Source organism: Amphiura filiformis, chromosome 16 (assembly GCF_039555335.1).
Source record: "Amphiura filiformis chromosome 16, Afil_fr2py, whole genome shotgun sequence".
Lineage (NCBI taxonomy): Eukaryota > Metazoa > Echinodermata > Ophiuroidea > Amphilepidida > Amphiuridae > Amphiura > Amphiura filiformis.
The window spans coordinates 44,923,101-44,951,020 of record NC_092643.1 but is presented as its reverse complement, the minus strand read 5'-3'; the positions used below and the strand labels follow the sequence as shown (position 1 = coordinate 44,951,020).

General features: G+C 35.5%; 1 protein-coding gene across 1 annotated transcript in view; it reads right to left on the bottom strand.

Annotated features, from left to right (window-relative positions):
- LOC140136056 (uncharacterized) overlaps positions 1-16,579 on the bottom strand; it is a 30,056-nt gene extending 13,477 nt beyond the window's left edge. The window contains 9 exon segments of the mRNA XM_072157761.1: positions 1,877-1,973; positions 2,817-2,890; positions 3,876-4,002; positions 8,465-8,535; positions 8,793-8,879; positions 11,949-12,041; positions 13,720-14,039; positions 14,870-15,724; positions 16,374-16,579. Coding sequence (XP_072013862.1) covers positions 1,877-1,973; positions 2,817-2,890; positions 3,876-4,002; positions 8,465-8,535; positions 8,793-8,879; positions 11,949-12,041; positions 13,720-14,039; positions 14,870-15,326 — 1,326 coding nt within the window. The 5' untranslated portion in view covers positions 15,327-15,724; positions 16,374-16,579.
- Between the last annotated feature and the right edge of the window lie 11,341 nt (positions 16,580-27,920).

Here is a 27,920-nt window from a genome sequence, read left to right as displayed (position 1 = left end):
GAACTTTCACACCTTAATGTCATGTCTCTTTCATATAGATCCAGTACAAAACTAGGAACAATCTACAATGTAGGTCACAGTAGGCCTACAGCCTATACAATAACATGGTATCCTGTATGACCATACTGATATGGTATAGCCCACGGTTGCCAAAAATTTCAGCCCTAAAATTGTGGGTAAAATATTCGAAAAGTCACCCAACTTTTTTCCAGTATTGTAAACCATTGGTATCTAGGCGAGAGGAAATTATACCGGAAGTCATCAGAGCTCATAAGTCACCCATTTTTTTCTTAGCCGTGGTTTCTATGGGACAGGAAATTGTCAAAAATCGCTGGGAAAATCTTCAAAAATCACCCAATTGGGCTACTAAATTGCATCAAGTTTCTAAAGTGGCAAGAAAATATTGATGACATAGATAAAGGACTTCCAAGTCACTTGGCATGCATTGTATACTTTATTATCATGCATCAAACATGTATTTTATACATACCAAAATAAATTATTTATGATATTGATTCGTCATGCATATCCTGTTCTATTCATTGACAAAAATTAATATTGATATTATTTTTAGCAGGTTATTTTTCACAATTTGTGAATTTGAAAAGAAACACAAACATAATGAAAAACAAAATGATTCATTTAATTTATAGATATCATGAACTTTCAATACAGCAACTCCATTTAAAAAAAAAAAAATTTTTGTACAAAATTTGGGAAAAATTAAAGCAATTTCGACAAAAGACAAAGTTCACAGCAGAGGTGACCACCCAGTGTTGGCAACCATTGAGGACAATTGGCCAATCAATAGGAACCTTTTAGTTTGCATCAATACCACCCCTTAGAGATTGATTTGCATAACAATACATGACAGAAACTTTTAGAATCTTGTCTGCATCGGCAAGACCTTGAAAAAGAAATTTATTTTAAAATGAATTTGATCAAGAAAATCTAATTTTATATTATCTCATTATCTATGAAATTATTATAATCTGATCTACTGGACATACGTTTTTGTGAGTGGCAATATTTCACATCCTATCTCGGATGCATCATCAGGCCAACATTATCTCATTATGTTATTGTTTGTATTGTATAATTGTCATTTTCTTTCCTTCCTTTTTTCCTTCTTTTCTTTTATTTTCTTTCTCTTTCTTTCTTTCCTTTTTCCTTTCTTTCTTTCTTTTGCTCTTTCTTTCTTTCTTTCTTTCTTTCTTCCTTCCTGTCTTTCTTTCTTTCTTTCTTCCTTTTGCTCTGTCTTTCTTTCTTTTTTATGCTTTGTTCCTTTTCTTTTCTCTTTTCTTTTATTTCCTTTTTCTTCCCTTCCCCCTTCATTTTCTTTCTTTCTTTCTTTCTTTCTTTCTTTCTTTCAGTTTCACTTTCTTTCTTTTGCTCTTTCTTTCTTTCTTTTGTTTTTTCTTTCACTCTTTTTTTTTCATTCTTTCTTTCGCTCTTTCTTTCTTTTGCTCCTTCAATCATTTGCTCTTTCTTTCTTTTACTCTTTCTTTCTTTCTGTGTGTCCACCGTTTCTGGGTCAAAACACAAGGTTTCCAGCATTGTAGGTAACACTGTGTGGTGAAAATGATATCAGGATCAAAGCAGAGAGTTTGGCGAAGGTGGAACAATCAAGCACTAGTGCATAAAATGTTTTGTCCAAAGTTTTCTCCCTTTTTAGGTACCTTTCTTTCAAATTGCAATTGCAATTAGAACCAGTCAACCCCGAAAACCTTCTCGGGCGGTGTGGTTCTCTGAATATAATAATGATAATAAAAACCACACAATTAGGCAGCCTTTTGGGATATGACAGTATGTGATGCAGACCACAATTTGATTACATTCCTTGTTGTATAAAAATGAATTATAAAATTATACTTACTGGCGTAGAATCCCTAGCTCTATAAATTGTCACAATCAGCCTCCTTGCTAGCCCAATGAATTCATTATATGCAATCTGTCTCACTTTCCCCACTTCACTGTAAAAAGGAAAAAGAGTAATTGCCAATGTATTATCCCACTGAGTCAAATATAAGTCCTAATAAAAGGCTCAATAATGAAAACTGGGTGCTTATTTCTATTGCATTTTATTTTTCATTTGAATATCCAGCAAAAGTAACTTTTCCATGCAATGTATATAATTTCTGAAACTTGTTTATAAGCAATGAGTAACCAAAGGAAATAAATATTATAAATGGTCAATTTCTCACAAATGTCAGTTGATTCCGACTTTGCATTTGCGAGTTATGCACTGTGATTATGTGTTGATTGATCTGCAAGAAAATTTTTGTACATAAAAACTATGTAGCTGGAGGCTTCCATCAGTGGTATAAAAATCTCAATTTTTTTTAGAAAAGTGGGGATGATGCTGTGGATCATGAAATGCCCTTTTAATTTTAGTCATGTAATTAAAGACAAATAGGACATTTTACAAAAAACTGTAGTATCTCTAGAAATAAGCTACATGCATTTGAATGGGCTTCAACTTTGTCAATACTCCTGTTTTCCTTGGTTTTTTTTTGCCAAATGTATTATGTATTATCATAATCTAAATGTAGGTAAGTAACATTCTTATGAACTAACTCAGGGAACTAAATTATGCATGTATTTGCTCACAGGTGACAGAGGTCTAAACTTATTTCAAAGATTTGATGTCCAAATGCACCTCGGTTTGCTACGTTTACTGTACATTTCAGAGATGTTCAAGGGCCAACCACAATTGGTTGACAGGCCAGATCTGGCCTACAAGCTGCCTATATTGAGAATCCATGTACCAAACAATATTGCTTTTGATATAGAAGGAACAAACTATATACACTTACTTCAAGAAATATTTAGTGAGTTCTTTGACGTCTCGCTTGGTGAGAAGAAGACCAAAATCTGCTGAGTTGATTATCTGTCAATTAAATGCGCAATATGTTTATAATTTTATAATGATGTATAAACAAGTGAATATTCATACATCAGTGAGCTTGGGTTGTTTTTATAAAAGCGAATAATATAAAAATCCCCAGGTGACCCATGGGTGTCACCATTCCATTATTCTGTATCATGTTCTATCTTCTTTGTCAAATGTTGACAATGTGTATTGAAGTACAACAAATTGATATGATTCGTTGCTCAGATGACATACTGACATTTTGAGGTACGGTAATCACATTTAAAGTTTTTGCAACTTTAATAAATATAAAATAGAAAGTTACATGTGATGTATAAAATACATTGTTGTCATGCACCAATTAATTGTAATTAGTCATTAAACATATATGTCGATCAGAATGTCAAATTTTTTTGAAAAATGATTCTCCATTCAAAATTGAAATAATTATGACAGTGATATATCAGTATGTCGAATCGAATCATATTTGTATTAGCCACACAGCCACGATATACCAAAATAGTGATATATGTCACATAATATGACTTAGTGACATATGTCACTGATACGCCACTATCGTAAACGTTCGCCTAATGGCAGCATGGCTCCCTTGACATAACTGGAATTTTAGACACAAACTAAAGGTGTCCTCCCATAAAAATCACACCAACAAATAAGGGCATATGCCCTTAATTCTTGTTGGGATTTTTAGAAGAGGTATAGCTCTCTATTTGTACATGAAATTTACTCCAAGGCAAAGGAGTCCAGGTGTGCCATTAGGCGAACGTTTACGGTATGTCCTGTAAAACATGGGGAATATTGTCCACCTGCATGTCTTGAAAGTTTTTTAAAATGTAGAGCTTAATACATAGATTATGAAACCTAACTTAATACATGCATCTCATTTTGTTCAAAATGGCCGATATTCCAGTATGTCATCCAAATAACGGATTGTAAAGTGAGTTAATGATGCAATTTCTTTGATCAAAGATCATTCACTTACTCTAAAGAAGTCTTGTAGTTGCATTTGCCCATCCTTGTTCATATCTGCTGTTTCAAACACTTCCTTCAAGGCTTCTTCCAAGAGATGAGATTCCTTTTCTTCAAAGAAGTCAACAGGTATGTCAACACTGAAATAGATCATGAGAAACCAGGTATCAACTAAATTGATTAAAAGGGTGTTGGTTCTTATTAAAGTTGTTTATTAGATGCAAATGAGACAGTTTACACTCCATAGATTTTACACTGAAATTTTGGGGCTTACTCTTTGTTATGCTAAAACTTTCCCTATTGTACTTGCTCAAGGCCGTTTCTACACAGGTGAATGAGCATGAAAAAAGTCTATCGCACAATTATTTGGTGTGGACTAAATATCACATTAGTGTACTCAGGGAATGATAGATATGCAAAGTCTACTTCATACTATCTACTCAGGGATGCTAATGGCCTGAAGTGACTTTGCAGGAAAAGCCTGAAAAACAGACTGAAACTAAATAAAAGTGCAGATATTTGGAGTAACAAAAAGTAGGAGGAACTCAGGCAATTGCCTAAAAACTGGCCAGCATCCTCATCTACTGTAAATAGCACATTTTCTAATGTAGAAATCAACAGGTCTGTCAAAGCTGTGTAGACAATAAGTAGAATTGCAGTGTCAACTTTAAGTAATGCAAATGTTGCCAACCTGCTATCTACTGTAGATAGCTAATGGTGTCAACCTGCTATCTACTGTAGATAGCTGATGGTGTCAACCTGCTATCTACTGTAGATAGCTAATGGTGTCAACCTGGCCCTGCTATCTACTGTAGATAGTACTGTAGATAGCTAATGGTGTCAACCTGCTATCTACTGTAGATAGCTAATGCTATCAACCTGCTATCTACTGTAGATAGCTAATGCTGTCAACATGCTATCTACTGTAGATAGGTAATGCTGTCAACCTGCTATCTACTGTAGATAGCTAATGGTGTCGACCTGCTATCTACTGTAGATAGCTCATGCTGTCAACCTGCTATCCACTGTAGATAGCTAATGCTATCAACCTGTTATCTACTATAGATAGCCTGAAGTGACTTTGCAGGAAAAGCCTGAAAAACAGACTGAAACTAAATAAAAGTGCAGAAATTTGGAGTAACAAAAAGTAGGAGGAACTCAGGCAATTGCCTAAAAACTGGCCAGCATCCTCATCTACTGTAAATAGCACATTTTCTAATGTAGAAATCGACAGGTCTGTCAAAGCTGTGTAGACAATAACTAGAATTGCGGTGTCAACTTTAAGTAATGCAAATCTTGCCAACCTGCTATCTACTGTAGATAGCTAATGCTATCAACCTGCTATCTACTCTATATAGCTAATGCTGACAACCTGCTATCTACTGTAGATAGCTAATGCTATCAACCTGCTATCTACTGTAGATAGCTAATGCTGTCTACACGCTAATTGTGTCAACCTGCTATCTATTGTAGATAAGATAGCTAATGCTGCCAACCTGCTATCTACTGTAGATAGCTAATGGTGTCAACCTGCTATCTACTGAAGATAGCTAATTCTGTCAATCTGCTATCTACTGTAGATACCTAATGCTGTCAACATGCTATCTACTGTAGATAGCTAATGCTGCCAATCTGCTATCTATTGTAGATAGCTAATGCTGTCCATATCAATTTGTAAGTGCTTTTTTTTAAAGTTGTTGTTCATTGAATTTACAACCGTATGACAAAACAGGTAAAATAGTAACTTTTTGCACAAGATTTGCAATTTAAAGAGAATTGACCATTAATCATTCTAGTGACTCTAGTATATGGACAATATTTATAAGTGTGCTTTTTCATTTAATGACATAAAATTTGAAAAATATTGTATGGAACACTTGAGGTTTTGACTTTTAAAACCTACATTTTGGTCAAAAAATGTGCTTGGATAGGTAGTTTTCAACAGATTTTCCACATATTGCTGTAACATTGAATTGTGTTATCTGTTGACCTAGTGACGAAAAGTGTTTTTAGGGGGAAGTGTTAGCTTTCGTTTGATATAAAAAGAATTCTGATTGGATGAAGGGAACACTTGAGGTTTCGACAAAAACCAATCAAAGAGGCCCATTTTTTAGCTAGAAGCTTCACAGCTCCTACATTGCTATGCACTCAACCATGTAGTGTAATCAAAGACTGTGGTGGAGACATTCACTGCTTGTTGTACTGTGCTTGGAAGCTCTTGGGTTTGAAAATGTGTGCTCAGGTGTATCGAGGTGGAAACTGTGCGCATGATGGTTTATAAGAGAATCGTTTTTGTAAAGAAACCTTTCCATATGAACCTGCTATCTACTGTAGATAGCTAATGCTGTCAATCTGCTATCTACTGTAGATAGCTAATGGTGTCAACCTGCTATCTACTGTAGATAACTAATGCTGTCAACCTGCTATCTACTGTAGAAAGCTAATGGTGTCAATCTGCTATCTACTGTAGATAGCTAATGCTGTCAACCTGCTATCTACTGTAGAAAGCTAATGGTGTCAATCTGCTATCTACTGTAGATAACTAATGCTGTCAACCTGATATCTACTGTAGATAGCTAATGCTGTCAACGTGCTATCTACTGTAGAAAGCTAATGGTGTCAATCTGCTATCTACTGTAGATAGCTAATGCTGTCAACCTGATATCTACTGTAGATAGCTAATGCTATCAACCTGCTATCTACTGTAGAAAGCTAATGGTGTCAATCTGCTATCTACTGTAGATAGCTAATGGTGTCAACCTGCTATCTACTGTAGATAACTAATGCTGTCAACCTGCTATCTACTGTAGAAAGCTAATGGTGTCAATCTGCTATCTACTGTAGATAGCTAATGCTGTCAACCTGATTTCTACTGTAGATAGCTAATGCTGTCAACCTGCTTTCTACTGTAGATAGCTCATGGTGTCAACCTGCTATCTACTGTAGATAACTAATGCTGTCAACCTGATATCTACTGTAGATAGCTAATGGTGTCAACCTGCTATCTATTGTAGATAGCTAATGCTGTCACCCTGCTATCTACTGTAGATAGCTAATGCTGTCAACCTGATATCTACTGTAGATAGTTAATGCTGTCAACCTGCTATCTACTGTAGAAAGCTAATGCTGTCACCATGCTATCTACTGTAAATAGCTAATGTTGCCAACCTGCTATCTACTGTAGATAGCTTATACTGTCAATGTGCTATCTAATGTAGATAGCTGATTCTGACAACCTGCTATCTACTGTAGATAGCTTATACTGTCATCCTGTTATCTACTGTAGACAGCTAATGCTTAAAATCTTCAATCTACTTTAGATATCTAATGCTGCCAACCTGCTATCTGCTGTAGATAGCTGATGCTGACAACCTGCTGTCTACTGTAGATATCTAACACTGTCAACCTACTATCTACTGTAAGTAGCTTATACTGTTATCCTGCTATCTACTGTAGATAGCTAATGCTGAAAACCTGCTATCTACTGTAGACAGCTAATGCTGTCAACCTGATATCTACTGTAGACAGCATAGACTGTCAACCTGATATCTACTATAATGCTGTTAACCTGCCACCTACAGAATATGAGGCCCATCTTTCATATAATGTAGATTGCAGATGGCATTTATGTACTGTTAAACTGCTCTATACATTTTTGCTGAACCATGAAATGGTATCAGCCTATATGAGTGAATGTTACTAGCTTACTTACTTACTAGCTTACTTACTTACTAGCTTACTTACTTACTAGCTTACTAACTGACTAACCATTTGGTCTGAAATGGACATATCTCTAAATGCCACGAAAGTATGACCCCACGAGTGGTGTCATATGAAAGAGGAAAACATAAAGAATATAATAAAAATATTTCCAAACGTCAGAGGTCATCCTGGGGTCACAGGGGTCAAAAAAGGTCATTTTAACCGAAAATGCTCCGATTGAGCTCAAATTTAAATGCAATGATCCTTATGACATTCTAAGCATGTTTAAAACATTTAAACATTTATTTCAGGTCATTAAGGGGTCATAAAGGGGTCATAAAGGGGTCAAAGGTCAAGGTTTTCAAAATGCTCCAATTGAGCTGAAATTTAAATGCAATGATTCTTATGACATTGTAAACATTTAAAAAATATTTTATAATTCATTTAAGGTCATTAAGGGGTCATAAAGGGGTCAAAGGTCAAGTTTTTCAAAATGCTCCAATCAAGCTGAAATTTATATGCAATGATCCTTATGACATTCTAAACATTTTAAAAACATTTTAAGATTCATTTAAGGTCATTAAGGGGGTCATAAAGGGGTCAAAGGTCAAGTTTTCCAAAATGCTCGATTGAGCTGAAATTTAAACGCAATGATCCTTATGACATTCTAAACATGTTTAAAATATTTTAAAATTCATTTAAGGTCATTAAGGGCCAATAAAGGGGTCAAATGTCAAGTTTTCAAAATGCTTCAATTGAGCTGAAATTTAAATGCAATGATGACAGTGGTATAGGCCTACCACAATATACTGCCAAAGCCACATGGTTCAGCTATGGTGCGGTTATCGCTCTTGTTAAATTAATGAAATTATTTATAATACAAGTGCCTTATCATCTTACCTGACTTCACCTGTGTGTTTATTAAAGAAGAGATGTCCTAATTTATCCCTGTCCAAAACACACCATTGGTTCTGTAAGATAAAACCAAAGAAACATAAGCATTTGATTCTCAAAGCTGGGAGTGTTTTTAGGGTTGTCATACTGGACATGGACAAAAGCAAGGGGTAAAAAGAGCCTATGATCAATCTAAATGAAAATAGAATTATTGTTTTGAGAACTCATCTGTGTATCTATTGCCTGATAGAACTATGGGATTATGATGTGCAATAATGAGGCGGAATGCTGGGTCTCAAAATTATATTTTTATGATATGTTAATTCCAACTTACCCTTGAGTCTGTATCTTTCTTGCTGTAGTACAGTGGCAACAAACACTCGGCAAGGGGCAAAAATTCCTCAAAAGAAATGGGCACTCTCTGAAATGGTACAAGAGACAAAATTCCATTGCATAAACAAGGTATATAATTTTACATGCATTGTTGTACATATATTTATCAAAACCCCCGGTCAAAACCCAAGATGCAAAATTCAATTAATTTTTTTATTGCGCAGGGGTATTCATTCAGTACAAATTACCATATTATGGGGATGTGCTGCAAACATGTGTCACATATTTCAGCCATTTGGTATATCAATGATGCCAATTTTGGTATATGGATAGGACATTTTTTCAAAATTTTTCCCAATTCCCCCCCCCAAAAAAAATAGCCCAATTTTGCTTAACTGTAGCCAAATTTTTTGAAACTCACCAAACACTTTGGATGGAAAAAATTTGTAAAAATATTGGCAATTTGCATTAAATTTGGCTTAAAATGTTCACCAAAGTTGAGTACTGGAGGATAAGGCTTAAGGTAAAATTACCTGCAATAACATTCATTTATATAGTCAAAGTAGTTGCATAGTAGGTTAGATTGGAATGATGTAAGTATATCGTTTATAGTTAAAGTCATAATTTGTTGGACGCACCACATACTGGTCTATCTCAAAAAACATGCATTTCTAGAAAATCGCAATTGAAAATCTTCGTATTAACTTTCTGGAATTCCATTCCACTATGGATTTTCATGAAAGTGGTTTTAAATTAAAGCATAAACTTAACAGATTTATTAGTGGAATCTTGAATTATATTTGCGTATGCAATATTGCTTAAAACTACACTAAAGTTGTAGTTCTGTATGTGAAATAGTTAATTTCCTGATATCGTTATTTAAAGTGCATTTCATACTGGTCTATCTCGGGGCTATCTCGATTTCGCGAATGGTGACATGACTTTAGACGCATCACATACTGATCTATCTTGAGTATCTACCAGTATGAAATGCACTTTAAATACGATATCAGGAAATTAACTATTTCACATACAGAACTACAACTTTAGTGTAGTTTTAAGCAATATTGCATAGGTAAATATAATTCAAGATCCCATTTAAAAGGGCATTTCGTGATCCACAGCATCATCCCCCCACTTTTCTAAAAAAAGTTGAGATTTTTATATCACTGGAAACCTCTGGCTACATAATATTTATGTACAAAATATTTCTTGCAGATTAATTAGTTTAGCAAAAATATCGCGAAGTTTGAATTTCGTTCTGGTATACCAGAACGAAACTACAACACATTGCCTACTGGGCGCAGTGTAATACACACAATCACGCATAACTCGCATAACGCAAAATCGGAATCAACTGAAATTTTGGGAATAAGCTTTTTTCGTGGATATCTACTGAAAATGTCATAAAAGAGGATGCTAGGATCCCGAAATACTCCTTTAAATAAATCTGTTAAGTGTATGCTTTAATTTAAAATCACTTTCATGAAAATCCCTAGTCTGAGGGCCTCTGTAAGAAGTCTTCCCCCACCTCTTGCCCAGATGCTAGCAGCTCTGATATTAAAATAATTTTAGGCCATTTTGTACTTTTTAGCCCCCTTTTCATTATTTTTGTTAAAGTTTGGCCTCCTTGAAAGTTACCTTGCCTCCTTTCCTCTTTCTGAAAAACTCCTGGCTACACCCTCCCTGATTTGAGCCCAACTCTGAACAATAGTCATCTTATTTTCAATATTTAGAGACTCACAACCTTTTGTGATGAAATTAACATGGTCTTGATTATGAAGCTGTTGTACAGTAGTGTTATTTGCACTTTGTATTTGATATACAAGTTTTGTTTGCATTTCTTCTTCTGTAATTGAATAATTTCTATATCCATTAAGAAAATCCTTGGGACTATTGTGCTATTATAATATGTAAGTAAACAAAACAGCACTAAGAAATTACCCTTTGCATTTACACTCGTAAAACAAAATGTCAAAATGCATTAAGGGCTGGGGTATGAACGTTTGGACAGTATTTATTGTGGGACATTAGAGCACATCAGACATATCGAATTGCATTCTGAATACGAAGAATGTCATTCTGATATCAAATAATTTTGATTTTTTGAAATTAGCAATTTAATACACATTTTATGGCAAATCAATAAAATTGATATTTTGATATTTAACAGTACTTGAAGTAAACTTTATAAATCTGATGATTTATACTTAAAGTGTATGTAGGTGGGATGAAAAGCCGACGATCAATTGAAAATTTTGACCTTTACATTATTGAAGATATGGATTTTTTCCCCAAAACACACAAAAAAATAGGTCTTTTTGGGAAAAAAATCCATATCTTCAATATGACAGGTCAAAATTTTCAATTGACCGTCGGCTTTTCCTCCCTGCAACATACACTTTAAGAATATGTCATTAGATTTATATAATTTACTTCGAGGACTGTTATATATCAAAATTTGAAAAATATCAAATTTTTATAATTTGTCATAAAATTTGTATTATATTGTGATTTTCAAAAATGAAAATTATTTGATATCAGAAAGACATGCTTCGATTCAGAATGCAATTCGATAGGTCTGAGGTGCTCTCATGTCCCACAAAAAATACTGTCGAAACGCAATAAACGCCATTTTAGATCCCTTAATTAAAGTAAAACACTGTTTATACATAAAATAATGGTAATTACTATAGTACAAATGCTGTTTGGCAAAATGTTCTGAATTGTTAGGTCTTTTAGAAAAAAGTATCCTAATTTGTCATTATTTTGGAAAAAACATTGTCATACTTGGAAAAGTGGCAAATGTTTGGTACAAACATACAAATTTTAAATCATTAAATACAAATGCATTCACAGCAAACATAGGCCCTAAAACGTGTTACAGAAAACGTTTAAGCATTGGGTTATTTTGAAAACTTGATTCAAAACATTCTAACATAATGTTATTAATTGTTGATTTTGCAAAAATGTTTAACACCAAATATGTTGCAATAACATTTTGACAACTGTTTAAAATATGTTGTTGAAGTATTTTTCATATAAAACGTTTTAAAAATGTTTTCATGACTTTTATATAACCCAACATTTAAATGTTATTAAAACATTCTGACCAAAACCAAAACGCGGATGTTTATAACATTTTAAAAATACATACCTTTAAGTTCTGCCTTTCATTGGTGCACTCTTTCTCTAACACTTTGATGTCATCTTTAAGAAGATCAAGATCTAATGAAGGAGCATCAAGTATCTGAAAAAAATACATGCACACAAGGGTATTATTCAAAAGATGTACATGCATTATTACAATGCAATCCATTGGGCTAATCCATTTGAAATACACACTGCCCCTGTGGAAGATTTTGGAAGTATCTTACACAGAGGGAGTATGAATTTCAAATGGAATTAGCCTATTAATTAACCAATTCAATTTGAAACTCCCTCCCTCTGTACATGTAGATGATTCAGGTTGAGTCTTTCTCAGAGTATGAAATTCAAATGGAGCTGCCTAATTCCATTTGAAATTCATACTCCACTGTGGAAGATTTTGGAAATATGGTAATATGGATTTTAATAAGAAAGAACATTTTGTGAATCAATTTGATATTATGAAACTTGGATTAATTGTGCTGATGAAATCAACAGAAACTTCACTTTAGTATTTTGAAATCACTTATTTTTTCAATGCTTCCAGAAAACATTTGTGATAGTGTTATATAAAGGGAATAAAATGTTTTAATAACATTCAACAGCATTTTTTGAAAACTTACTGCAAAACATTCTAACATAATATTATTTCAGTGTCGACAACATTTTACAAATGTATTTGTAATGTTTTTGTTTTTTTCGTTTTTTCTTTTTTTTCTTTCATTTAAAGCATTTGAACAAAACCAAAACACGTTTATAGCAGTTTGGAAACATTTTTGTGTTTGCTGGGATATTTCTTGAAAATTTTACAGAAAATTCATATACTTGGACTACAATTATTAGCAATTATGATAATTAGAAAGTATGTGAGCTTTTAAAATAACTGGTAAAATTACACTTGTCACACTGGAAAATGTCTAACATTGCAAAAAATTGACAAAATTTTATTAAAAAATTCAAAAGTTCTAAGCTTTAAAAAGTAGCTCAAAATTCATGCTGTACATTTTAGGTATCTTTGTGCATTTTTGTAAAAGTTCACATTTGTAGGTTGTTAAAAAGGTGCTGCAACCACGACATACATGTAGTGCAATTTCATGAAATTTTGAAGCAAGTGAAACCAACTTTGTGAAACTCCTTGAATAAGTTCATCAATTAATTAATTCAACTTTGTAAAATTTTGAGACTTTTTTGAGTGAAATTAATTATATATATTTGTCAATTTCTACATTTTTGATATTTTTACTCTGACATACTTTATGAGTCTATTTATCATTTTTTACAGGGGTCTTTGCTGACAAAGTCATCTCAAAGGTGATCTATTAATAAGAAGCTAGTTTAGTATTTGGAAATGAGTTAGATACTCAGCTTAAAGTCCCATTCAGTGATCCCAGCGAAAGTAAAAACAAAATTAAAAGTGTGTATAAATCACTTAAAAAGTGAAAGATAAGTCATTCCAATTGTCATTAGGTATTTTTGAAATGAAAAATTTGGGCAAAGCAGCAAAGAAAGAGCATTATTGAAGCCCCATTAAAATACATGTAGCTAATTTATATACTTAAGTCTTATTTTGTCTTTAATACATGGCTTTCCGGTTAACCACTAGTAGGCTATGTTAGCACATCTTTGTATGACACTAATGTACAAAGGCAACAAAATCTGAATTTTGATGATTTTTACAATCCTCCAGATGAGCAAATCACTCAATGGGCCTTTAATCACTCTACATTTGTAGCATATCATCTTCAAAATTTTTGTCACAAATCTTCAATCCATGCACTTACAGATGCCAATTCTCTCCTATTCAACCTGTTGTCCTTATCCACATCAGCACTAGTGAAGACAACATTTGCCAACCACTTAAACGGTTCATCCGTATATGTCTGCTTCCCAAACTTCCCTGATGCTCCCTTCCTCTTCACTCGCTGATGAAATACCTTTCTGTCCTCTTTGTTATATTGAGTTATTGAGGTTGGAGGGTTCTGGTATATGGGTGGTAGTTTGGCAAAAGGATCTTCACAGGTTTTTCTTAATTTTTTTGAACGTTTTCTTGGAGTTGAGTTGTGTTTAGTATCTTTGGATGGTGTTGGTTCTTGTTCTTCATCTGGAGAATGGAAGAATAAAAGATTTGATGTTTTTTAAAAAATTATTCAAATTATGGAATTGGAAGCTGCCTTGCAAGTGGCTTAAGAACAGTGGCAGAGCTAAGGGCAATGGGTAAGCTTCCCCCTCCCCCAGTGAGAAGTCTTGCCTTAATCCCCTGTGGGATGCTGACCGCCCTAATATTTTAAAAAATTCAGGGTTTTTTTGGGGGGGGACTTTTTAGCCCATTTTTACACTTTCCTTTAAAGTGTACCCCTTGAAATTTGCCTTGTCCCCCTTACCCTCACCCCTGAAAAAGTCATGGCTATGGCCAGTGCTTATAAGAAGAATGTAAGTCGTCATCCAAATGGGTGACACTATATTTGTTGGGGTATATAGGGTTAAGGTTCAGGATGGGGTTGGGGTTATGATTTACATGTACATGTACCCTTGTAGGTTAATGTTAAGTTTGGCTATAAGGTGCTGCCTTAAGAAGTTTTGTCCCCCTTTTGTTCCCCCTCCCCCAGTGGGATGCTGGTCGCCCTCATAATTAAGATATTTAGGCCCTTTTATACTTTTTAACCCTTTTAACAATTTTCTTCAAATTCCTCCCTCACTGAAAGTTGTCTTGTCCCCCCTCCCCCCCCCCCCCCCCGCCCAAAAGAGTCCTGCTAGACCACTACACAGAATGGTATTGCTTCTGATTAAAAGATTTTGGTATTTAGCATTTCAATGATATAAATTCAGGACAGGAGTTAGGGTTAGATTGTTAGAGCTAGGGTTAGAGTAAGGTATAGCGTCAGGGTCAAGGTCAAGGTGCACTGCACAATATTCTCCATTTTTTTTACTTACCAGGAATATCTTCATAAGTTGATTCAACACCACAGAACTGACCACCGCTTCCATCCTGTCCATCATCAATAACACCACTATACTGGACATCAGCATCATCGTCCAATAACATCTGAAACAATCCTCCATCTTGTCTTGGTGAAGGAGTAGGCATAGGAGGATCATCACAATGGTCATTGTGTTGCATTGTCATCTCACTGGTGTCCTGACCAGGGAAGACCTTACTGGAATCATCCCCATCTGCTCCAGCTTCTGCATCTTTTGGTATATGAGCACCTCCGCAACATGTTCTATATTTTCTCTTTGTTTGTTTAGATGAAGATGAAGATTGTTTCTTTGATGATGAGACTGGTGATGGTGATTGGCATGATGAGGTTGATTTAGGAGAACCAGCTTCCCTCTGCTGATGGTGTGATCTTGGACCATATCCAGATGTTGGCCGCTTTTGAGAAAGCATAGTTCTGCTGTTGTTGTCTCTTTGATAGATGACTTGGTAAGATTATTGTTTCATCTGAAGTACATTTTTACCTGAAGGTTTCATCTGAAGTACACTTTGACCTGAAGGTTTCATCTGAAGTACACTTTTACCTGAAGGAATGTCAGCATTGTCTAATCCAACAAATAGTTATCATACCGATACTTGAGAAAATTAAGCATATCACACATTTTCAGCAGTGTCAAGTTAATATTTGTGCAGAGATGAAATCCCCATTTGAATTGTGAATTTTTAGAAATTCAATATTATTTTCAAATATTTTCCTCATTTTTTCTCCCATGATATTCTCAGTAACTGCAGTAACCTTCAGATGTTTGTGTTGGTGTACTCTCTATCATGTAGAAAATATCTGGCTTCATCTGAAAACTTAAAAAAAAGTAAACATGATTAAAAGTATTTAATTTAATTATTCAATATAATAATAATAAGTCATAATCCTATTCATATCCAAAATAGATGTTAATCATTATGAACAGCCCAAAACTGTCAGCTAAAGACAACAAAAACAGTTTTACAATACAAAAAATAAACAGTCTTTAAAGCAGGGATATAGCCATGGAGGGGTGGGGTGTGGTGAAACCCCTTTGACAAAAATGTCCACTTTTCAGGTGAGAAAGTCAAAATTTACCCCACTAAAGTAAAATTACCATTATTTTTTAATGTTAAACTGATCAAATAAGCTGGAATAAATGTCAATTTTAAGGGGGCTTCAAAAAGGCATTTTTTTTTCATATAGGCCTAAGCAAATTTAGCCCCCCTTAGAAAAAAACTGGATCCCAAAAGTTCTTGCATTTCAGCAAATCCATAGTAGGCCTATTTAGAAAATTAAAAGAAAACTTGCACTACACGTTGAAAATGTCTGCCCAGTGACCCCTTGTTTTTAGAATTTTGTAGCCATGCCCTTTGCACCACTATTTTGTCGATCTGTATGACTTGTTTGTGGGGCCTACTATATATAAATGGCCCTACACTTGATTCATATAAATATAAAAATTGCTTGAAACTTACCGCATAAACATACGCATTGGAATCTACCAAGTCTCAGGCAAATTATTTAGATGATCTTGAATAATCACGATTATAAGTATGACAAGGCAAATCCTCGTTGTAACAGTCACTTGCGATTTTCGGATACGTGAAATTCATACATTTAGGTCACATTTTATTGAATAACATTGTATGACTCGACAGACAGAACAACCGGTTCAAAACTATTCAACACACTGCATGCGAGCACACTGTTTTCTTTATGCACTTATCGATATCATTGATTGAAACTTTTATTATTTTTTGTTACTCCCAAAGACTTGTAAATGAGAGCAAGCGGGCAATTATTTTACAAGAGCACAATTTGCTCACGTCAGCTCATGTCGTAATCGCCTAAATCGGTATCGTTGTCCTCCTCCACATCCTCCCCTCCTCCATCATTCATTCATTATACAAACAATTATTTGTATAATCATCAATTTTTCCGCAAAAAAAGTCGGATGATTTGTGATCATAAATAATATATTTTTAAGTTGGTCAACATCACAATAATTTGGCATGGCCCACATTCTCCCTGTATTGAAAATCGATATATTTAGATAAACAAAGTAAGTGGATGTTGGGAAAGGCATTGATTCCATTGACAAACACGATTCGCTGAAGCAAAGCGAGACTACAACAGAATGGGGTATTCCCTAACAACATTGTTTACATCCGATACCATGACAACAGACATGTGTTTGAATGATTGTGATGAGAAATGATATTCCTGAGATCAGAGAAGATGGTCTTCACTTCTTCGCTGGGTTGAATTATTGCAATCGTTGTATTTTTAAAATAAACTTCTGACTCAAGTTGCTACGTTCACATAGTTTAGAATCACAAATTGAAACTGGAAAGAAAAGAAAAATAGAGCATAATGATCGAAAAAACGGCAAAGAATAGAAAAGTGAAAATGGTGATGGAAATGATAATCAAGTAGTCTTCAAGTTAATTATAAGAAAGGAAAAAAATTAAATAAAACTAACAAACGTGAAATTATAAGACAGACAATTGATCGAACTGTCGGGCAGATCACCATCAGAGGACTACGGGCGAGAGACACGAAGGGAGCAGGGAGGGAGAAAAGGAGAGAGGGGGCGAGGAGAGCAAAATCGTCATCATAGATTGACCAATGAACAGGGGGCAAAATAAAATTTCGGGGCACAGACGAAAAAAACACAGTTGCATCATACAATATATAGAAACAGTATGTCTTCGAGCTTTTAAAAAGGCTTTATTGGGACGATATGCGCGAGAAGCGCGCAAAATTTTGGTATTTTACACTATTTTGGCCCATTATCAGGATGAAAATGGCTTTATCTTTACAAATGTGCGCGTGTAGCGCTCAAAAAGTTTGTATTTTGCACTATTTTGGCCCATGATCGGGCTGAATTTTGGTAGAAAGCTCCTTGCCCTTTTTCTTTTCCTTTGCCCTCCTGATTTTCTCTTTCATTTTTTGTCAGAGGGGCACTTTGTTTTCCCATTTTCCCCCGCCCCCCCTCCCCCCGCTGGCTACGCTACACACCGACATCGCCTGGCTAATAATTATTTGGTGCAGCAGAGACATTAAAATGAATACACGGGATCCATACACGTGAATTGCTATGCACGATTTTGATATCAGACGAAAATCTTCGGATACTGGGTTAAAAAATGATGAATATCTCCCGACCCGTAAATGAATTTTTCTCAAGAAACCAGATGTGGTCTCATACACTTGAAAATACGTGTTGAACAGATATTATAGTCGTTAGCGTGCGCTTTGAAAATTGGCCGTGCGCTTTGAACTCAAAAATTGCCCAAAACTCTCAATTTTATATTGCCTTGGTCCTGTATGGACTACAGCGCGCAGCAGGCTATAGCGGCACTCACTCAAGTGGAGAGAGTATAACCATTGACCGCAATGTCGTATACAAGCTTGCTCACAGAGCGAGAAATCAATTACCCCGTCTATTCAGTAGCCTTTGTCAGGTCACTTCGCTAATAATATGCATCTCATCAGGTCCGAATAAAATGGTCATGGGTGGCTGTGGATTCACCCTACCATGGCGATTTCTACTATGAAGACATCGGGGCGATGTCACTGTGCGCTACTGCCAATGAAGCTAATGAATAGAAATCTAAGCCCTATAGAATTCCCTGACTAGACAAACTGTGACCGAGATGATCAGCCTGAGTTCGAGCCGCACGAACAGAGAGCCTCCTGGAGGGAGGCGCATAAAGAGGGGGAGGGGGAGAGAGAGAGAGAGCCGGGAGGTAAACGGCACTGATAGATAAGAGGAAAATAGAAAGCGGGTTGTTAACGTCCCCTAACTTACAGAATTATATTGAAGAGAGATACGGAAAAAACATTCATGAACAGATTGAGAGATCGAGAGCACAGAACAACAGAAAGTCTAGGAAATGGATGGCATCGGATCGGAGAGGTATAGGCATACAGAGAGACACTTGGAGGGAGGGAGAAATGAGAGAGAGGAAAAAGGGGAGACTAGAGGGATAAAGAGCTTGAACGCCAAAACATGACTATTCAATGCGTTTCTTATAACTTGACCTGAGACTATATAGTCTCAGACTTGACCAATTCAAAACAGGGACGATCCGGCGACAGGAAAAACGGCTTTTTTAGAGTCTTTTTTTTAATACATTAGAACAGAAAAAGCCACAATCCACTCTTCATAACGATGAATACTATGTTGCGGATATAGGAGACACCAAGGTCCGTATGCAAAACAAGTTAAACCATAATGCAGTTACTGTCCGTTTTCCTATACACAATACACATAGGGCCTGCACTTTGGCTCGACATTTGAAAGGGGCGTGAATTCATTTTTGGATACGCCCCTATTATAATTAGGTAATACTCGACTCACACACATTCCCTATATGTATATACATGTACCACATGTAGTAAATCTGCCTGCTTTATCTGTACATGGAGGTAGTAGAGAAGGAGAAAGCTCGCACGCATTCTATTGTACAATCATAATTGCCGCCCTTTGAGGTTTCCAGATCAATGTTTTGATTATGTAACACGATTATCACTTATGATCTTTGTGTTGTATACATGCATGGCCGCACACTTGTGTGCGCTATAAATATGATGAAACAGCATAAGTCATTCTAACTTGATGAAAATGATGCACATTATGCTTTATATCTCTTTCATTGGCTAGTTAAAAAGAGGGCTCAGGACGCGGTTTATTTTGAAACCTCGGGGGTGGAACAATTATTAAAGTTTTGGGTAAACAAATAAAATCGGACCAACCCGGGCAGTACCGGGCAACACTGAGATACATCTCGTTTGATGGGAGAATTCCTCAACTTAACAATGCGCAATTTATTTTAATAAGATCTTCGTACTTTTAAAACAGTGCTTAAAACAATTTTACCCGTCCTTAAAATGTTGTGAACTGCACCATTCCATAATAAACTGTTTAGAAACATTCTGGAACAACATGTTTCAACATATTAATCTAAAAAAACATCTTATATTAAATGAAATATGAATATTCAAGTTCAACAGCTAAGTAAATGTATGCGCATCCATAATACATGTTTTGCGCATACGTGATTTACTTGTCACTAAATATGAACCCCCCATGAGACGGGGTCATTGCAGAAATTATCGGCGATGATCATTAGATCAAAGGTATATCTGTCTTTATTGTGTTTACAATAGGATTTACGTAATGCGCTTAACGCGAGCTCACTCCTTCTCTACTACCTTCATGATCTGTATTGTGCCGTTCTTAAGCAAATACGGTAGTTAAACACGATTTCATCAAACATTATAACAATAGCTCTTTTACAGTGTGCAATCATCCCGGGAAATAATTGGGCAATAATAGAGGATGTGCGTGAAATTATTGATTGGCTCCATACAAAGGATTTGAACCGGTGTCCTTCACCGTAATCATGGCGCAATGCAGTGCATTCAATCAAACGTTGTCGTCAACCTATTTGATCGTATACACCTATCCGACTTCGCCATTACTGCGGTGTCCCCAATGTAAAACTGCGGTGTCCCGAGGTCGGGGGTTCCATCCATTATTTATTTTGTGCTATATAGTATTGTACCCGGGAATTGTACACAACAGTGATATTCAATACACAATCATGAGTATTGAATTACGAATTAAATCTCCGCTCTGGTACATCTGTGTTGCCGTCAATAGAGGGCCAAATACAGTAAACGCTTCTCGGATTGGTGTATAGTGCATAATGTGCATTTGTTATGTGTGTGAGACCATGGAGGTAGTAGAGAAGGAGAAAGCTCGCACGCATTCTATTGTACAATCATAATTGCCGCCCTTTGAGGTTTCCAGATCAATGTTTTGATTATGTAACACGATTATCACTTATGATCTTTGTGTTGTATACATGCATGGCCGCACACTTGTGTGCGCTATAAATATGATGAAACAGCATAAGTCATTCTAACTTGATGAAAATGATGCACATTATGCTTTATATCTCTTTCATTGGCTAGTTAAAAAGAGGGCTCAGGACGCGGTTTATTTTGAAACCTCGGGGGTGGAACAATTATTAAAGTTTTGGGTAAACAAATAAAATCGGACCAACCCGGGCCGTACCGGGCAACACTGAGATACATCTCGTTTGATGGGAGAATTCCTCAACTTAAGGGGGTACTACACCCCTCGATAAATTTGTGTCTATTTTTGCATTTTTCTCAAAAAACTAATAACACAGTGGTAACAAACGTTATGTATATTATAGGGGCAAGGAATCCAATTACTACACTGGAATTTCAGTGACCCAAGACAAGTGGTTTGTTATTTATGACCAGAAATGAGGTACCACTAGGATGTACCTCGTTTCCTATCATATATACTGAACCGCTTGTCTTGAGTCACTGAAATTTCAGTGTAGTAATTGTATTCCTTGCCCCAATAATATACATAACTTTTGTTACCAGTGTGTAATTATTTTTTGAGAAAAATGCAAAAATAGTTACAAATTTACCACATGGGTGTAGTACCCCCTTAACAATGCGCAATTTATTTTAATAAGATCTTCGTACTTTTAAAACAGTGCTTAAAACAATTTTACCCGTCCTTAAAATGTTGTGAACTGCACCATTCCATAATAAACTGTTTAGAAACATTCTGGAACAACATGTTTCAACATATTAATCTAAAAAAACATCTTATATTAAATGAAATATGAATATTCAAGTTCAACAGCTAAGTAAATGTATGCGCATCCATAATACATGTTTTGCGCATACGTGATTTACTTGTCACTAAATATGAACCCCCCATGAGACGGGGTCATTGCAGAAATTATCGGCGATGATCATTAGATCAAAGGTATATCTGTCTTTATTGTGTTTACAATAGGATTTACGTAATGCGCTTAACGCGAGCTCACTCCTTCTCTACTACCTTCATGGTGAGACGAGCTGTCGCGGTAGATTGAATTTGAGTACTCCGCCATATTTACGGTATGATACGTCATAATCTAGGTGATTATTTGCATTGGATGTCTTGAATACGCTGGCGAGGTTGTGTAATAATCGGATTAATGCTATAACAGTAGGTGAATACAAGTTTTGAATATATCGCGTTGCAAAGCCCCATTCGCTACTTGCACGGTTCCGCCATTATGCACTATGTGCGGGAGAGCCTCGAACTGGCAGCATACATGAATGGGAATTGAACTAGTCATAACGTTCTGTGTAAGGTTACATAATTCTTCCTTTCATGTATGCTGCCAGTTCGAGGCTCTCCCCGCACATAGTGCATAATGGCGGAACCGTGCAAGTAGCGAATTCAGTGATCCCAGCGAAAGTGAAAAAAAAATCAAATTGTTACTTTTATAAAAAATTTTTAATGAAAACAATTGGCAAAAAACCCAAGAAAACGGCAGTATTGACGAAGTTGAAGCCCCATTCAAATACATGTAGCTATACTCTCAGTATATAAATTACAGATTCACGTAAATGCATTATTTTTGTCTCAAATAGGCTTACACGGCTTAGGGCTGAACCACTAGCAGAAGACACCAAGTTGATGTTTTATGACCTTTGACATTCTTTTGTGGCGAGTGACATGGTCAGTTCAATCAGGGATCGATATAATGGGATAGGCATCGTAGTATTACGTAACACACCGAAAGATGTAGTTTAACTCTAGACAATAGGCGCCATATTGCAGGAGGGTTAGAGTTCATAGAGGAAACGTTAAAGGCACACGTAACTTAAATACTACTTGTATTTCCCACCTTGCCTCTGTCACATGTTTCCTTCATATTATTGACAGCAAGTCCTAATTTTGACTTTGCTATTGCAAAATGTCATTTCATATCAAATTAGTAGACTTTCTTTGAAAAAACATATCACTGGTGCCTGATGGGAATACCCGTCCGCCATTTCATTAAACTGGATCGTTTTCGCCTGTTTTGCGCCCAGATGTATTGGGGGCGCGCTATACTCTCATTGAACAGGCAAAGTTCGCAAAACTAACAACGTTGTTATTTGCCAAACTCAATTAACATGATCCAAGGGGTCGAACATGAATTATTCATAACGAGCTATAACGGATCGATAACTGGCCTCACTTTCTAGCTAGTAAACCAGCTGAATTTTCATAGATTTTGCGTTGCTAATAGAACAACCGTGAATTTAGTGTCACCCCCTTGTTATTACTGACTATATCATTGAAGACTGAGTTCCGCAGTCTTGTACAAAATCTGAATTTTGATGATTTTTACGATCGTCCGGATGAAAAAAAATCACTGAATGGGCCGTTAGTTCCAACCTCTCCTTACACTGGCAATATGAATCAAAGAAAAAAAAAAAAAAAATAAATAAAACAAGAAAAAACAAAGACAAAGAAAAGAAAGAATAAAAGAAAAACAAATATGAAAAGTTCGAACAATATTTGGTTTATAAAATTAATGTGACCGTGATGAGGCTCGAACTCACCACCTTCCGATTTAAAGTTCGAAGCGCTAGTGTACCAAATTCTGATGCCTTACCAAGTGAGCTGTGCTCCTGAGATACGAAATAAAAATAAAATAATACACTGTATACCTGCTTGTGTCGGTAATTGATTTACTCAAATTCCATAATGGTACAGTGCAACAGAGCAAAAATGCCCAAAATTTAAAAGCTATATAATTTATGACCACTATACACTACACATAAAAATACTAATACAAGGGAATTTCAACGTAAGAATCAGAAACAATTAAGTACCAACATGCACAGCATTGTCCTTATATCACATTTGGGTTTTTAACAAAATGTTATCAAACCTCTACTGTGATTGGCAGCTGCACAAGGCATCTCTTTGATAGTTGATAATGGCCATCCATTCAGCAACTGACCTTGACAGGCTTGAATGAGCACTGTCATCTGCTACAAAACCATCACACTCTAGGACCTGGTCACTCCATAATGCTACAGGGAGCACAGTACTTTGACAATGGAGTGAAAGACTATTATTATTGATTAGGCGCGGATTTTAAAAGTACAGCTCCTATGCGTGTATAGCAAAAATCATGTAACTAAAGTACTAAATGCATTCTGCAAAATGCGCTCTGACCAATTTATAAAGCATTTCATTAGCTTTAATTTGACATATTGTTTGACATATTTGGAATTATGGTAAATCATTAAATAAAATATTTATTAATTAATCAATTATGTCAATTAATTAAAAATTTAATGCAAATATGCATATTTCTCTGACAGAATTGTAGGATTTGACAAGAGCCATCTTTCTTGTAAGTTTGATTCTTATAACATACCGGTATCGTATTGCGTCCCGTTATAGTTGCAGAAAAAAAATACGCGTGCAGGACACCCACCCACCCCCAGAGGATCGTACCGTTTTACAATCGTATAACATTCATTGGCGCTAGTAGTAGTAAATTCCAATTTTCTTTGCTTTACCTCACTTGTTCTGCTCAAAATTAAAGGGACACATCTGACAGTAAAAGCTTACATTTTATGGAAATTATGTTTAACTATTTGCTTAAACAGCACAAAACAGATAAATCAGACAAATTTACTATATATACATAGGCCTCTACACTTGTATGGTATGCCAAGGACTGTTTAAGAATATAACATTAGATTTATGATATTTTAATACTTCGAGGACTGTTATATATCAAAAATGTATTATATCGTGAATTTCAAACAATGAAATTTATTTGATATCAGAAAGACATTCTTCGTATTCAGAATACAATTCGATATGTCTGATGTGGATCATGTGCTCTCATGTCCCACAAAAAATACTATCGAAACGCTCAAAACGCTCATTCCAGATCCCTTAATTTGGTTCATTTTCTTTTTCTTTTTTTTTCTTTTCTTGTTTTATTTCTTTTTTTCTATATTTTTCTTTGATTTATATTGCCAGGGTAAGGAGAGGAGGGAACTAAAGGCCCATTCAGTGATTTTTTGATTTTTTTTCATCCCGGCGATCGTAAAAATCATCAAAATTCAGATTTTGGATACTAGACTGCAGAACTCAGTCTTCAATGATAGTCAGTAATTTTTATATTTTGGACATTATTATGACTATCATTTGAGGACTGAGTTCTTATGATCCGAGGAGCAGTTTCAGACAATTGCTTGGGATTATTGGGGCAGAGGTTATCTTTTGAATTCTTTCATGACCACTGAAGCATAGTCAAACCTGTTAAGGACACTCGGCGTGAATTGAAAGACCATGTCACTCGCCACAAAAGAATGTCAAAGGTCATAAAACACCACTTTGGTGTCTTCTGCTATCTAAAGGCCTATGGCTGATTTTGTACCTTTCGTCATTGTCATAGATGTGCTAACATAGCTAGTGCAGTGGTTCAGCCGAAAGCCGTGTGTCTAAGACAAAAAATAATGCATTTTACGTGAGTCTGTAATTTATATAGGCCTACCGGTACTGACAGTTAAATTAGCTACATGTATTTGAATGGGGCTTCAACTTCGTCAATACTGCCGTTTTCCTGTTTTGTTTTTTTGCCATTTGTTTTTCATTAAAAAAATTTATAAACGTAACAATTTGATTCTTTTTTTCACTTTCGCTGGGATCACTGAATGGGACTTTATAGCGCGGATTATTCAAAACTTGTTTTTACCTACTGCTATATAGTATTAATCCGATTATTACATAACTTTGCCAGCGTATTCAAGACATAGGTTATGTAGGGATAAACTGTAGGCCTACATGGGTATAGAGGCCCTGCATGCTTTTATCGATTGGCTCCAAACAAAGGATTTGAACCGGTGTCCTTCACCGTAATCACGGCGCAGTAGCCTACAGTCCATTCAATCAAATGTTGTCAGTGTGCGAGACGAACGATGTATGAATCTGGAGGTCACATTATCACTTATCATGCTTATTGTAAAAAGTTTGTCCAATGCATATACTGTGTGTATTGTTCCCGGGTATTGTCAATGCAGTCAAGCAAACAGGTATTATATTTTGAAAAGGCCGCTATAGTATATTCACAGGGGTGTCTTGAATGGCCAATCATATGGGACATAATCAAATTGCAGTGACTGCTTCCTTTGTTACCACATGTCAGTCATCTTGTGATTATTGGACCATGTAAACCTGCAAAAACGAGCCAAAGTGCAGGCCCTATGCAGTGCTCTTACCATTGACGCGTGACCTCTACAAATAGCTATACGTTAAAAGTATGGGGATTTGCCTAGTTAACGTCGCTGTGTGAAAAATAACCGGCCAATATTAAAAGTACTCTTCTAAAATTCTAGAAAATATAGTTTTGTAACATGTCCTAAATTTTTAGCTAATTTAGATGTTTGGAAATATGCGTACTTTGGTGTTTTAGGAAGGATATGTAAACGACAGATAACACCAAAAAATATGAATAAATTATTTCCAAACCGTGTTAAGTCAACAATCATTATGTTGCTCATTTTCAAGAATGCTGGTTAACAAAAAGTAGACCATTGTCTCATTTCGTGAACAAAGGTCCACATACCATTGTTTCCTTGCGTTTCCTTTATAATCGGTTACCCAATTGAAGCTATATACCAGCTCATTTAGCGATACCGCACATATAAAACAGACACATGTGCACAACCAGAGAAGATCTGATTTAATCAGTTGAGCTGCTTTCAATGAGTGTTATCTTGGTTTAATAGCTTTTAATGGGGTTTAAGTCCTGCAAAGTTCGTGGTGAATTCTACTGTAGACATGACTGCATCATGCATGGTCTAACCAAGTTATACTTGGTCTCAGAGTCCTTTAAGGTATCTGGAATGAGCGTTTTAAGCGTTTCGACAGTATTTTTTGTGGGACATGAGAGCACACTAGACATATCGAATTGCATTCTGAACACGAAGAATGTCTTGCTGATATCAAATAATTTTCATTTTTTGAAATTCACGATATCATACAAGATTGAAATAGCAGACCATCTTTTGGTTGATGCACAAATCATGGTTGTTTGCTATTTACTCACGTTACTTGCCCTGTTTTTGCCAACTGGCTTGGCCGGTAAGTAATCAATTTATCCTTTACTATAGGCCTAAATGCCTAAACTATACACAGCCGTTTTCGCCAAACGTTTGTCAAACAATTGCCGAGCACAAACGTTTGTCAAACATTTTCGTAAACGCCTAGGGTACCTGCAGGTAATATGGGACCATTAAGGACGTTTAGCTTATGTGCATAAAAACTATAGAAGATATGCCCAAAAGAGATTGTTATGATGAACAACCTGTCCTTTAAGATTAATAAAACAGGCAATGTTATCTTGTTTTTATGTTTGTTTGGACGCTATGACGTCAAAATGACGTCATCGTCAAGTGTCCCATATTACCTGCATGTGCAGGTAATATGGGACACTGTGTTATCTCTATTTTATGACAAATTATTAAAATTTGATATTTTTCACATTTTTGATATATAACATTCCTCGAAGTAAATTTTATAAATCTATGTAGCTGGGAGGAAAAGCCTTTCATATTGAAGATGTTTTTTTTTGTGTGTTTTGGGGGAAAATCCATATCTTCAATACGAAAGGTCAACATTTTCAATTGATCGTCGGCTTTTCATCCCACCTACATACACTTTAAGTATAAATCATCAGATTTATAAAGTTTACTTCGAGTACTGTTGAATATCAAAAATATCAATTTTTGCACCCAGCAGGTTTTTTTTCAAAACGTTTTAATAACATTTAAATGTCGGGCTATATAAAGGTCATGAAAACGATTTTAAAGCGTTATTGCAAATATTTTGGGTAAACATTTTTCGCAAAATATATTTTCAAGTCCAAAATAACATTCTGTTCAGAATATTTTGTATCAAGTTTTCAAAAAATGTTTTTGGAATGTTATTAAAACGTTTTTATACCCTTTATATAACCCGACATTTAAACGTTTTCTACCATTAATAGTAAGGCATTTTGTGTTTGCTGAGCAGTGGATTATCAAAAAATGTTAACATTTTTTAATGTTATGAAAACGTTTTGTAGGCTACCATTAATATACCCTTTATAATATAACCCGACATTTAAACGTTT